The 12955-nt window shown below is 47.5% G+C and overlaps 1 protein-coding gene across 1 annotated transcript in view; it reads left to right on the top strand.

The window, feature by feature from the left end:
• ACOXL (acyl-CoA oxidase like) overlaps positions 1-12955 on the top strand; it is a gene marked incomplete at its 3' end in the record, with an annotated part of 366752 nt that overhangs the window by 52154 nt on the left and 301643 nt on the right. Inside the window, 4 exon segments of the mRNA XM_082672845.1 lie at positions 2321-2435; positions 2752-2838; positions 4675-4747; positions 9622-9754. Coding sequence (XP_082528971.1) covers positions 2321-2435; positions 2752-2838; positions 4675-4747; positions 9622-9754 — 408 coding nt within the window.

The raw sequence follows: 12955 nt of genomic DNA, 5'->3' as shown, positions 1-12955 counted from the left end.
AGGTGTACAGCAAAGTGAATCAGTTATACATATACGTATGTCCACTCTTTTTTTTTTTTAGATTCTTTTCCTATATAGGCCATTACAGAGTATTGCACAGGAGTTCCCTGTGCAATACGGCAGGTTCTTATTGGTTATCTATTTTATATATAGTAATGTGTGTGGGACTGACATAGATCCAGCTTTAATGCCAGAGTTTTGGCTAAGGCAGACTTTCCAAATCAAGTATTTTTGCCAGAAGTGACAAATTTCCCTTCCCAGAGCAGATCAGATGCTGATGGGAACAGATGGCCTTCTGTCCTCTCCCTGCCCCACCAGAGCTTTTCTGCCAGGCCAGCCTTTCTCTGCTACTTCCCTTCCCACCCTAAGGTGTTAGCATCCCCTTACCACATGAGTTTTGTTGTTTGTTCCTGCACCCACCAGAGTCACAATAACTCCTTTCTTTAAGAAGTCCTGGCTGGCCTGATAAGGGCAGCAGCCTCCAGAGACTTAAAAAGAGCTTGTCCATTTATGTTTCTGAAAAGCCCTCTCCTGTGTTAAAAGTTTCTCTGTGCACATATGTGTCAGGGAATGTTTCCTTGGGCTCCAAGACTGTATTTCTTGGCCAGAGGGAAAGTGCAGTCTGTATACTTAAAAATCTGAAATCTGAGATGATCTTTAGATGATCAATAGCTTGTCGGTTTGGTTCGGCCACATCTTCCATATTGTCAGCTTTGATTAAATTTGCTGCTCTGCCTTTTCACCATTCCACCCTCCCTCCCCGGCTCCCCACCCACCCGGGGCTCTCCGACCTGTCCCAGGTACCTGGTATCCAGAACTGGCAGTTACGGTCCATCTCTCCTTAACACGAGGTTGAAGTGTATCCCAGGTGGTAAGCAGAAGGAGGGAGGACCCAGAAGTGAATGGGGGCATTTCCATGGTGATCCTGTTCTAGCTCCTGGAAAGAAAGAAAAAGAAGGCAGAGTTTTGAGCAGAGTGAAAACAAAAAAATACATTTTTTCCCTCTGCTTATTCCTGACCAGTACTAACTTCGGACTGTTTTGAGCTGGAATCCTTGGTCATATCATGGAGACGAGCTAGATGGCATGTTCTAAGATTCTTTCCCTAATAAGATAGAGAATTGTTGACAAATGCTTTTTGGTTTAAGGGCTTATCCATATGAGCTTTTTTTGCGGTACCCGGGCCTCTCACTGCTGTGGCCTCTCCCGTGGCGGAGCAGAGGCTCCGGACGTGCAGGCTCAGCGGCCATGGCTCACGGGCCCAGCCGCTCCACGGCATGTGGGATCTTCCCGGACCGGGGCACAAACCCGTGTCCCCTGCATCGGCAGGCGGACTCTCAACCACCGCGCCACCAGGGAAGCCCCATATGAGCTTTTGAGGGAACCTTTCATTATTATATTCATTGATGAGGAAAATGGAGAGGCAGGTTCTGAAACAATCATCCCAAGGCTTAAATGAGGTATTTCTTTTTATAAAAATCAGAATTGTCTGGGCTGAAATTCTAATCAATGGTAGGAATGGGTCACGGTTGCCTAGTAGTCTTGTTTGCGTCCCGGTGTACACATTTAACCTTTGGTTAGTTAGTGGCCATTTAAACAACAGACCCATACCTTAAAGGCAAGAATGTTCAAGACCCAGGCAACAGTGGAGGTCATGAGGAACCAAGCGATTGGTCCAGAAGGGGCAATGCCCAGTAGACAAAATGAAATACATAGACATGGACTCATCTAACTAGGGGCCCTAGATCACTGGATGTTCCATCCTTTCTTGTCAATCTCGAAGGTGGAGTGTTTGGGGGCAGGGGGCGTGTGCAGAGCTGAATACATATCAGCAGGGCTTTTAGGGGTTTGGTGCTGATTATTTAGAAGTCAGAAACTCAGTGTGGAGTAGTCTAGAGAGAAAGAAGCACAATGAAGAAAGCCTTTATACATTAAAGCCATAGGCTCAGACAAATAGTACACATGCCCGTGCAACATTACAAAGAAGAGAGACCCGGAAGAAGTGAATGGACAACTTTCATCCATCGAAAAGTGGCAACGTATTTTCCTGATTGGAATATTCATTGACAAAGCACTTTAATTTCCAGTCGTTTTCAGAGTTAAGGTGGAGGTGAACAGTGCACGCTGCAGTGATAGCATGGTGGTGTTGAGCTCACGAGGTTGAATTAGGCGACTCTGGGTCGTCTGCTCCTTTTCTGTGAAATCACCCGAGTGGGTACAGGTACACAGTATGGGTCTGCTTCATAGTGTTCATTGCACTGAACCCAGGAGTTGAAATGAGCCATAAGAAAGAAAACTCTGTTGCTTTGGTTTCTGTTTAGGAGTTTGTAATCGACACACCATGCGAAAATGCTGAGAAGATGTACATTGGAAACGCCATGTACGGGAATTATGCAGCAGTCTTTGCCCAGCTCATCATAAACGGAAGATCTCAAGGTTTGTTACCAACACAGAAACCTAGGCTATTTCCCTTTACTAGTACTATTCTCCCGTGAGTACTTTACACAGAAAACCCATCTCAGAGGGCTGTTTCTACCTTGTAAAAAAATTCAGCACTAACATTAACATTATCTCCTAAATATACATGATGAGACGATTTATCATTACATTCAACATTAGACACTATAATAGGCAGTGCACAGTCATAGAACAAAATGAATTTCAAGATCAACATAATTGTACAGTGTCCCAGGAAATGAGCAAAGCTTTGATCATATCTTTAGAGACCTTAGTGTCTCTTCACCTTCCTTAGGGCCCCACTGTTTCATCGTTCCTGTCCGCGATGAAAATGGAAGCATGTACCCAGGAGTGACAGCTATTGATATGATGTATAAAGAAGGTGAGTCCCCAGGTGACCCCTCTCCCACCCTTCTTTGCACTTCCTGCCTGTTCCCTGCCCCACCCAGTGAGAATCTAACCTAACTCACGAAAGCAGTGAAGGCAGAGCAGACTCTGGTTTTGAAGCCTGGCTAGTCTTCTGTGTATGGCAGTTAGAGAAGGTTGCAGACTGCCATTTATGAACACGCATTGGTCCCATTTCTCCCAGCCTCTCGTGTTTACTAGTCCTGAGGCAACCCTGTCCCCAGCTGTTTCATCTCCTCTCTCCTTCTTGGACTTGTGGGCCCTCAGAGGGCAGGTTGAGGTTCTCTCTTTCATGGCCCAGAGCCACCAGCCTCAGTGGGTCCTAAGGATTGCCTCTGTGGACTGGTTTGCTAGGGCTGTGGTACTCACACTGAGTGGCTTAAACAACAGGAATGTATCGACTCACAATTGTGGAGGCTACGAGCCCGAGGTCAAGGTGTCAAGGGAGTTTGTTCTGAGGGCTGGGATGGGGAGGGTATTCCCCAGACCTCTCTCCTTGGCTCGTACGTGGCCATCTTCATGTTCACATGGCATGCTCCCTGTGTACCTGTCTGTGTCCAATTTCCTCTTTTTTATAAGGACACCGGTCATTTGAATGAGGGCCCACAAATGCCCTCATTTTAACTTGATCGCCTCTGTACAGACCCTTTCTCCAAATAAGGTTACATTCACGGGTACTAGGGGTGAAGACTGCAACATATGAATCTTGGGGGAGACACAATGCAACCCAGAATGCTTGGTGAGAGCAGGCCATGCCTGTGGGCTCCACTGGTTATCCCCAGCCAAGTGAAGCCAAAAACGCAGGTGGGGGGAGAAGGGAAAAAAGAGAGAAGAAAGAGCAGAAGAGAAGGGGGAGGAGACGATCCTTTGGAGGATGGGGCTAAGCTCACCCTGGCCCCGTAGGGATACTGAGCACCGCGTGCCTGCAGGAATGGGCTGCAAGTGCTTTAGGTGACTGAGGCCCTGATCCCTTGAAAACACCTGGCGTGTCAAGTGCTGTTGAGGGTAGAGGGCTCACGCAGCCCTTGTGAAGTGGCGCCAGGCATTCATGGCACTGGCAAACCCAGAAAGTCTGAGCTGATCTCCTTGTAAGCTCGTAAGTACCACTGTGACCTTGTCCAGGGGTGATGTTCTAAATAAGACCTGCGCTAGAAAAAGATCTTTTCTCCCAGAGTAAGTCTCCCTAAGTGTGAGATGAACAAAAAATAGACCCCAGATGCCGACAGGTGTCCTGAGGAAATGGGTCTGGCAGATTTCAAGAAACTTCTTGGGAGGCGGTCGCCCTACCCACCCACTGCTGTCTCTCTGGCCGCTTCCCAATGTCTTCTAGGCATTTGCTGTCACAAATTCACCCCGTGTTCTGGGGAGGAAGCACCGAGAAGGGGGAGGAATTTGAGTTCTGCGTCACTGGGGGGCGTAAGGGGCTTTCCTCCTCCTCTGTGTTCAGTCTGATGTTCTTTCAGTTGCCTAGAATTCTCCCTTTTCTAGTCACAGCAACTGCTCAGGTGGGAAGCTGTGTCCCCGCCAGACCCCACCCCCCAGCTGGCCTCAGAGCAGGTGGGCTGCACAGAGGGTCTAGCATTTTCTCCTCTATTCTTGGTAGGGAGGAGGGGGCTGGAGAAGCAGGTACCACTCTTCATGGAAACAAGCAAACAGCATCCCCACCCCAAATAAGAAAGCAGCAACAATTCTGGAAGTGAGATAAAGGGCTTTGCGTTTTAGCAGCGACAGACCTGGGAAGTGGCCCGGACGGTATTTCTGATGCACATAAACTTGGCCCCCTACAGCTCCATTTCCCGTCTGCTCTCTCTAGGTCTGCATGGTGTTGATACCGGGATTCTGAGATTTGACAAGGTTCGGATACCAAGGGAGAAGCTGCTGGATAAGTGAGTAGTTGTCTCCTTAACTCGGACCTGCTGTGCGTGGGAGCCCTTTGCCCTCCTTCCCAGGCCTGGTTCCTGGGTCTCATGGGCTGTACATCCAGAGTGTCTTCTCATAACCTCTCCTACAATTTTACTGACAATTAATTGAGAAATGTAGATAAGCAAATCAAAAAAAATTAAAATTATCCCAAATGCTATCACCCAGACACAATGTTTGTTATACTTTCATATATAACACTTTAGACTTTTCTCTGTGAGGTTATATCTAATGAGAGAGAGAGATGTTTGATTTTCACTGAATGAGGTCCACTTAGAAATTCTATTTTTTATAACTTGTAATTTCTGTTTAACATTATATGTCCAGTGTTTCTGTGCAACAGTAAATACACATAGGCATTATCACTTTTATTTTTATTTATTTTATTTTTGGCTGTGTTAGGTCTTCGTTGCTGTGCACAGGCTTTCTCTAGTTAGGGCGAGTGCGGGCTACTCTTCATTGCGGTGCGCGGGCTTCTCATCGTGGTGGCTTTTCTTGTTGCGGAGCATGGGCTCTAGGCACGCAGGCTTCAGTAGTTGTGGCACATGGGCTCAGTAGTTGTGGCTCGCAGGCTCTAGAGTGCGGGCTCAGTAGTTGTGGTGCACGGGCTTTGTTGCTCCGCGGCATGCGGGATCTTCCCGGACCAGGGATAGAACCCATGACCCCTTCATTGGCAGGTGGATTCTTAAACACTGCGCCACCAGGAAGCCCCTATCATTTTTAATATTGCCATAATAGACTGTTAAATGATCTATAAGTTATGTATGAATCCCTTAGTGTTGGTATTTAGATTATTTCCTTAAAAAAATTTTTTTTTTGGTTATCATAAAATAATTGGTGTTATTGCCTCCTTTGTGGAAGACAGGAGATAAGGTACCATCCTTCTGCTTCAGAGGCTGTTCCAACCAGTACTGATTGGATAATATCAGAGGTGCTTAGTGTCATTTCCCAGCATCGCTCAGTGAGGTCAGATGGGTGAAAGAACGAGATGAAGTTTGCTTCTACAAGTGCATTCCAGGGATGGAGCCCCACGGTTCACTATGCTCTTTGCAGAGGCTAAGAAACACCAATTAACTTTACTTTTCTCGGCAGCATTTCATGTATCCAATAAAAATCCTGAACTACAGTGATATTTAAATTTGTGAAGAAGCAAGCCATCAGACTTGCTGCTTGCTTTCCTATAGATTTTCCTTTAACACTTCACTCCTTTTTACTTTTTATTTTTAATTAATTTTTATTGGAATATAGTTGATTTACAGCGTTGTGTTAGTTTCAGGTGTACAGCAAAGTGAATCAGTTATACATATACATATATCCACTCTTTTAGATTCTGTTCCCATATAGATCATTACAGAGTATTGAGTAGAGTTCTCTGCGCTATACAGTAGGTTCTTATTAGTTATCTACTTTATATATAGTAGTGTGTATATGTCACTCCCAGTCTCCCAGTTTATCCCTCTCCTCCCTTTCACCCCTGATGACCATAAGTTTGTTTTCTACATCTGTGACTCTATTTCTGTTTTGTAGATAGGTTCATTTGTATCATTTTTTAAGATTCCACATATAAGTGATATCATGTGTTATTTGTCTTTGTCTGACTTCACTTAGTATGGCAATCTCTAGGTCCATCCATGTTGCTGCAAATGGCATTATTTCGTTCTTTTTTTATGGCCGAGTAATATTCCATTGCATATATGTACCACATCTTCTTTATCCATTCCTCTGTTGATGGGCATTTAGGTTGCTTCCATGTCCTGGCTACTGTAAATAGTGCTGCAATGAACACTGGGGTAACTTTACTCCTTTTTACTGCCTGCAAGTTCTTGCCAGTAAATAAACGTCACAGATGCCAAAAGTTTAAGGAAGATATGGTGGAAACAAACTTAAAATGGACCAAATTCTGGTTGACATTTTTCCCTCTGGGAATTGGTAAGAAATGAAATGGAAACAACAAAAGCATCTTTGTAGTTGTCCTGGTGGGTGATGAAGGCCCCAGGCCTCCTCAGGAATGACCAGTGCCCATGCCAGCAAATCATAGGACCACCAGCCTTCCCCAGAGGTGCCTGTGCCTCTCCTGGTGACTAATCAGCATCACTCCACTCCTGGAGATGGGGAGAGGGAAGGAAAGCCCAGATTTGGAGCTCTCCATTTTCCACCCATACTAACAGGATCTTAGTGGACTGGACAGTCCTCGGCCAGAACCTGGACCCACGGGCTTCGCATTCATCCAATGCACTAGGGATTAGAAAGTCAGACTCAACCAGAAAGAAGAGTGATAGGGAGCTACACGGTCTGTAGAAAATATGAGAATATATAGAATATTCTTTGGTAAGCAAGATTTGATTTAAAAGCCATTCCATAGGTATTTAAGCTGCCCCCCAAATACTACAGCAGAGGCAACACACTTTGAGGGTGTTGGTTTATCATTTGATCAGAAAGGGGTCTGTAAGCAGATGTAGAGATTCAATGAAATTCCTGTCAAAATCCCAGCTGCCTTTTTTTTTTTTTTGAAAAAACTGAGAAACTGGTTCTAAAATTCATATGGAAATGCAAGAGACTCAGACTACCCAAAACAATCTTGATAAAGGAGAACGAAGTAGGAGGACTCACATCCCTGATTTGAAAAATTACTACAAATCTACAGTTATCAAGATAGTGTGGAATTGACATAAGGCTAGATGTATGGACAATGGAATAGATAGAGGATCTAGAGATAAATCCTTGCACTTATGGTCAATTGATACTCAACAAGGGTGACAGGATAATTTAATGGGGAAAAATGGTCTTCTCAACAAATGGTGCTGGCACAACGGATATCATAAGCATGAAGTTAGACCTTTACCTCATATGATATACAAAAATTAACACAAGATGGATCACAGATCTAAATGGTAAGAGCTAAAAGTATAAAAAAAAGTATAAAAGAAAACATAGGTGCTGGGACTTCCCTGGTGGTCCAGTGGTTAAGACTCCACACTCCCAATGCAGGGGGCCCAGGTTCGATCCCTGGTCAGGGAACTAGATCTCTCATGCCTCAACTAAGAGTCCACACGCCGCAACTAAGACCCAGGCAGCCAAATAAATAAATATTAAAAAAAAGAAGACATAGGTATAAATCTTTGTGACCTTGTTTAGGCAGTGATTTCTTAGGTGTGACACCAAAAGCACAAGGAACCAAAGAAAAAATAGATAAATTGGACGTCATCAAAATTAAAAAACTTGTGCAGCAAAGGACACTATGAAGAAAGTGAAAAGACAATCCACAGAGTGGGAGAAAATATTTGCAAATCTTATATATCATAAGAACCTAGTATCCAGACTGTAAAAGGAACTATATTACAGCTCAACAGTAAGAAGACACATGACCCAATTAAAAATGGGCAAAAATATGAATAGACACTTATCCAAAGAAGATATTGAAATGGCTAATAAGCACATCAACATCACTGTCGTTAAGGAAATGCCAATGAAAACCACAGTGAAGTACCACTTTGCGCTCCCTTCATGGCTGTAGTAAAAGAAACAGATGATAATGAGTGTTGGTGAGGGTGAGGAGAAACTGGAGCCCTCATCCATTGCTGGGGGGGATGTAAACTGGTGTGGTCAACCTGGAGAAGAATTTGGCCATTCTTCAAAAGTTGAACGTCTTCATAGGACCTAGCAATTCTACTCCTCGGTCTTTACGAAGACGTTGTCTACAAGAGAATTGAAAATATATATCCACACAAAAACTTGTGTACAAATGTTCATAACAGTTATTCATAAGAGCCAAAAAAAGTGGAAACAGCACAAATATCCATCAACTGATGAATGGATAAACAACATAAGGTATATCCGTACAATGGAACATCATTTGGCCATAAAAAGAAATGAAGTACCGATACATGTTACAACATGCGTGAACCTTGAAAACAGTGTGTCAAGTGAAAGAAGCCAGACACAAAGGCCACACACTGTATGCTACTACTTATGAGAAATGTCCAGAAGAGACAAATCCATAGAGTTAGAAAGTAGATTAATGGTTGCCGGGCTCTGGAGGGTAGCGGGTATGGGACAGGACTGCTAATGGTATGGGGTTTCTTTTTGGGGTGATGAAATGCTTTGAAATTGGATAGTGGTCATGGTTGTACAACTTCGTGAATATACTAAAAACCGTTGAACTGTACACTTTAAAAAGGTGAAGTTTATGGTAAATGATTTGTATCTCAACAACAAAAAAGTAGATTAGGGGCTTCCCTGGTGGCGCAGTGGTTGAGCGTCCGCCTGCCGATGCAGGGGACACGGGTTCGTGCCCCGGTCCGGGAAGATCCCACGTGCCGCAGAGCGGCTGGGCCCGTGAGCCATGGCCACTGAGCCTGCGCATCCGGAGCCTGTGCTCCGCAATGGGAGAGGCCACAACAGTGAGAGGCCCGCGTAACACACACACACACACACACACACACACACACACACACACACACGCACACGCACACGCACACGCACACGCACACGCACACACACACACACACAAAACGTGGATTGATGTGCAGTCTTTACAGCCAGGCTCTGGTGTTGGTTTGATGATGGCAGTCCTCATGCCTCTCTTTGTCAGAGTCCACTGCTGAGTTGCAGGGTAGTAGTGGCGGGAAATCTGCTCTTACTTTCCATGAGTTGAGCCTTTCTCAGCATCTCCTGGGGAGGCACTTGTCCTGCTCCCCACACTGCTGCCTTGTGAGGGAGGATCCAGGATGGGGAACCCTGTGTGTGCTCCTGGGAGCCACCTGACCTCATTTCTAGGCACCATGTTCTTCTCTTACATGAACCCCATCTCTCTTTTCCACCTGCCTCTCCCCCACTGCAGGTTTGGTTCTGTGGCTCCAGATGGGCAGTACCACTCCCCCATTAAGGACAAGAGTGCAAGATTCAATGCCATGTTGGCGGTGCTGACCCCTTCGAGACTGGCTGTGACTTTCCAAGCTACAGGCTCTATGAAGGTAACTGACTCTGATGTTAATTTCCCTTGCTATTTATTCTCTGCCTGTCCCGGGGTGGGTAACAATGTCAGGAGTTGAGCTGCCTGAGCCACGGTTGGTGTAAGGTGGCCTGGGTTGCTGGTTAGATGCTAGCGAGTGCCAGTTGGCGCTGCACAGAGGACCTTTCTGCAGCCTTCTTACCATGGGGTCCCATCCCCCCGCATCCCAGATGTGTGCTGCTGACTACGCTGGGTGGAACATAGGTGTTGCGGCAACAGGGCCACTAAAGATGGTCCCGGGAGAACTGGTTGTTCAGAACAGACACATCTTCTGGAAAAGCAGCTAAGAGCTGACTCATGGGTAAGCCTGCGTGCCTTGGCTGAATTCACTGGGGGCACTGATGCTTGCACGGCTGTTGGCGTGTGACAGTCACCATCACAGGCAGGAGTTCATGAGGCCAGACCTCCAGAAGCCAACTCTGCCTCCCATTTCCTCCCGCCCCCTCCTCTGTCTTGGTTTGGAAAAAGCAGCCAGGAGAGAAGAGCTCTGGAAGGCTGCCTGCTCCTCGAGGCACTGCACTGTCTGTTCTCTGGTCCCTCCCCGTCTCTGTATCTCTTAAGCTCCACTGAGCTTGGGGAAGCTGGAAGGAGAATTAACGTACCCGTGAATATCCATCTGTGGCTTGAACCCAGATTCTCCATCAAGAAGGAATAAGTTTCATTCACCTGACTCCAGGCCTGACATCAGTGTGCAGCCACCTGAAAGGCAGGAAAATCCTTCCTTTCTCCCTTCTGCCGGGTCTGCACTGCTCACAGGAAGCCTGCCTGACCGAGCTCTCATGTGGTGCCCTTCCCGTCAGCGGGTGCAGCTGTGACCCTCAGTCCTGAGCCAGTGACCATCTGCCTGCCCGTGGGCGCTGCTTTATGTGCTTGTTTTCGGTGGCTCTGCAAAGTGAGTGGGGTGCGTATTCAGTTCTGAAGACCCAGGTCCACAGTGGCTCAGCGGGTCTCAGCTGAACCGGCTGAGTCAGTGAGGCCCCAGGAGAGCCTCAGGATGCAGGCCCAGGGGTGAGGCCAAGGTGCTGGCACAGCGGCAAAGGACGGAGGAAAATACTTCTTCCAAGTCTGTGATAGACACTGTTTCAGCCATTTTCCAGACTCCAGAAGGAGGCAAGAGGAGAGAAAGCAGACGAGCCGAGAATTGCACCGTAGAGAAGATGGGACAGAAATCTGATCAGGGTTCTGTGAAGTGGGGACAGCCGTATCTGCACAATAGCCCCTCTGATCACAGCAGCCTCAGGGCCCCTCTGAGGAGAGTGCTGGTGAATATTAAAACCACATGCTGGTTCGTGGCTCTAAAGGTGCCGTAGAAACCCTGTGCTGTTACGTTTTGGAGTGGGTGATGTCGTGTGAAGGATGTCCACACTGCCAGGGACCGGTCCGCCCATTCAGGCCAGTGGTGGAGTCCTGGGGGGCAGGCATAGGGTGGTGTAGATGGGGCACGGAGGGGCCTTCTGGGAGAGACTTGATTTCTAAGTATCAGTAGATCTGGAGCAGTGGGGTGGGGAGAGAGGACACAGAGTGGCTGATTTTTAAAAGGCACCCCTTCTCCGTTTTCCTGAGCATTATCAAGGGGCCGGCCCCTGCCAAATCCGGAGTGTCTGGGGAAGCGGGCACATTTGGGTCAATTCCTCTTTGGGCATCTGACACACACATTTCGTTCCTGGCAATGTACAGGCCTTATCACGATCGTGGGCTCTGAAATCAGAGAACCCTGGGCTCAGACCTCAGCCTGGATGTGACCAGCCATGGGGGCGCGGGCAGATCAGTAGCCTTCTTTAAGCCTCAGTCTCTTCATTTGTAAAATGGGCCTTCTGATGATGGCGAGGCCTGGGCGAGGGTGTGGGTGCGTTGCTGGCACAGAGCGAGGGCCCCGTTGCTCAGAGCTGTTGCTGATGTGATGGCAGCTCCCGCTGCTGTTACTGGGGAGATAGGCGTTGGCTGTGGGAAAGGAGTAAATGGGCTTCCCGTGAAACAAATGCCTGGAGTCCTGGCCTCCAGGCAGCCAGGCGATCTGAGACGTTTTGCAGAGGTGCTTGGTGTCCCTTGGATTCCTGAGTATCTGAAGCGAAACACAATGGGCATGAGTCGGCACCTGCCCTGTTTGGGAGGTGGGTTTGCCCGGTGACGGGGAGACCCCTCGCAGAGCTGGACGGGCCTCAGACCCATGTGGTCCAGATACGGCCGATGTGTCATCCCTCACGGACCCTGGCCGCTGTGATCTCATCGAGAGCATCTCTGGCGAGGATGATCTCACCAGCTTTTTGGCAGCTCCCTCCCCTCCTACAGCTTAAACACAGGACAGATGCTTTCTCAGCTGAAACCTGAGAAGGTCCTGCTTTTTCTGTGCTCGCTGATGAGTGGAAAACGGATCCCTTTCTCCAAAGGGCATTCCTCCTGTGTTAGAAAACTGTCGCCGTGGCTCCCCACGGTGACGTTTGCTCAAGGCCAGCACGCCTGGTCATTTTAAACTCTGCCCAGATGTGTTTTTTCCCCCCCATGGTTATCTCTCATTTTCATAGCGTTTCTCAATATCTTCAGATTTTCTCTTAAAGTCTTGCTGTAATAGCCATGCTTTCCTTTGTGCCCCAAATGCCATGTCTGATTAAATGATTAGCAGAGACAAAAGGAAAAGGAAACTAAGACATTTGGCAGGAGCTGGGGGTGGGGGGGTGGGGATGAGCATTGAGAGAACTCTGCAGCCGAAGTTGGGGTGGGGGGGTGCTGAGAAGCCTTTTCTGAAGGAGGAAGGAAGCTGGGGAGATTCACGGTGGGTTTGGAGGCAGAAGTAGAGGAAATGTGAAATGTACACGAGGTCTAGCCCAGAGTTTGGGGTCGATTTTGCATGGAAATAATATTCTAGCATAAGGCAAGCTGGTGCCCACTTTCAAAAGAGTCTCCCTAATCCTTTAAGTAGGTGTTACTCCGTAGCCGGGTCCCACCCTCAGGGTTTCGGATGCAGCAGCTCTGGGGCGCGGCCAGAGAATCTGCATTTCTACCCGGTGATGCTGAGGTTGCCGGTCCAGGACCGCCCTTGGAGAACCACTGCACAGAACAGAGGGATGCAGTTCTAAATTCCTGGCCCCATCCCAGCCACCCTGTCACCCTCTGTGGCCTCACAGTGCCTCCAGGATCAAGACACATTCTCTTCCAGTTTCCAGTG

This window comes from Grampus griseus (assembly GCF_964374135.1).
Source record: "Grampus griseus genome assembly, chromosome: 15".
Taxonomy (NCBI): Eukaryota; Metazoa; Chordata; class Mammalia; order Artiodactyla; family Delphinidae; genus Grampus; species Grampus griseus.
Note: the sequence above shows the minus strand (reverse complement) of the source record. Positions and strands in the feature narration are given on the sequence as shown.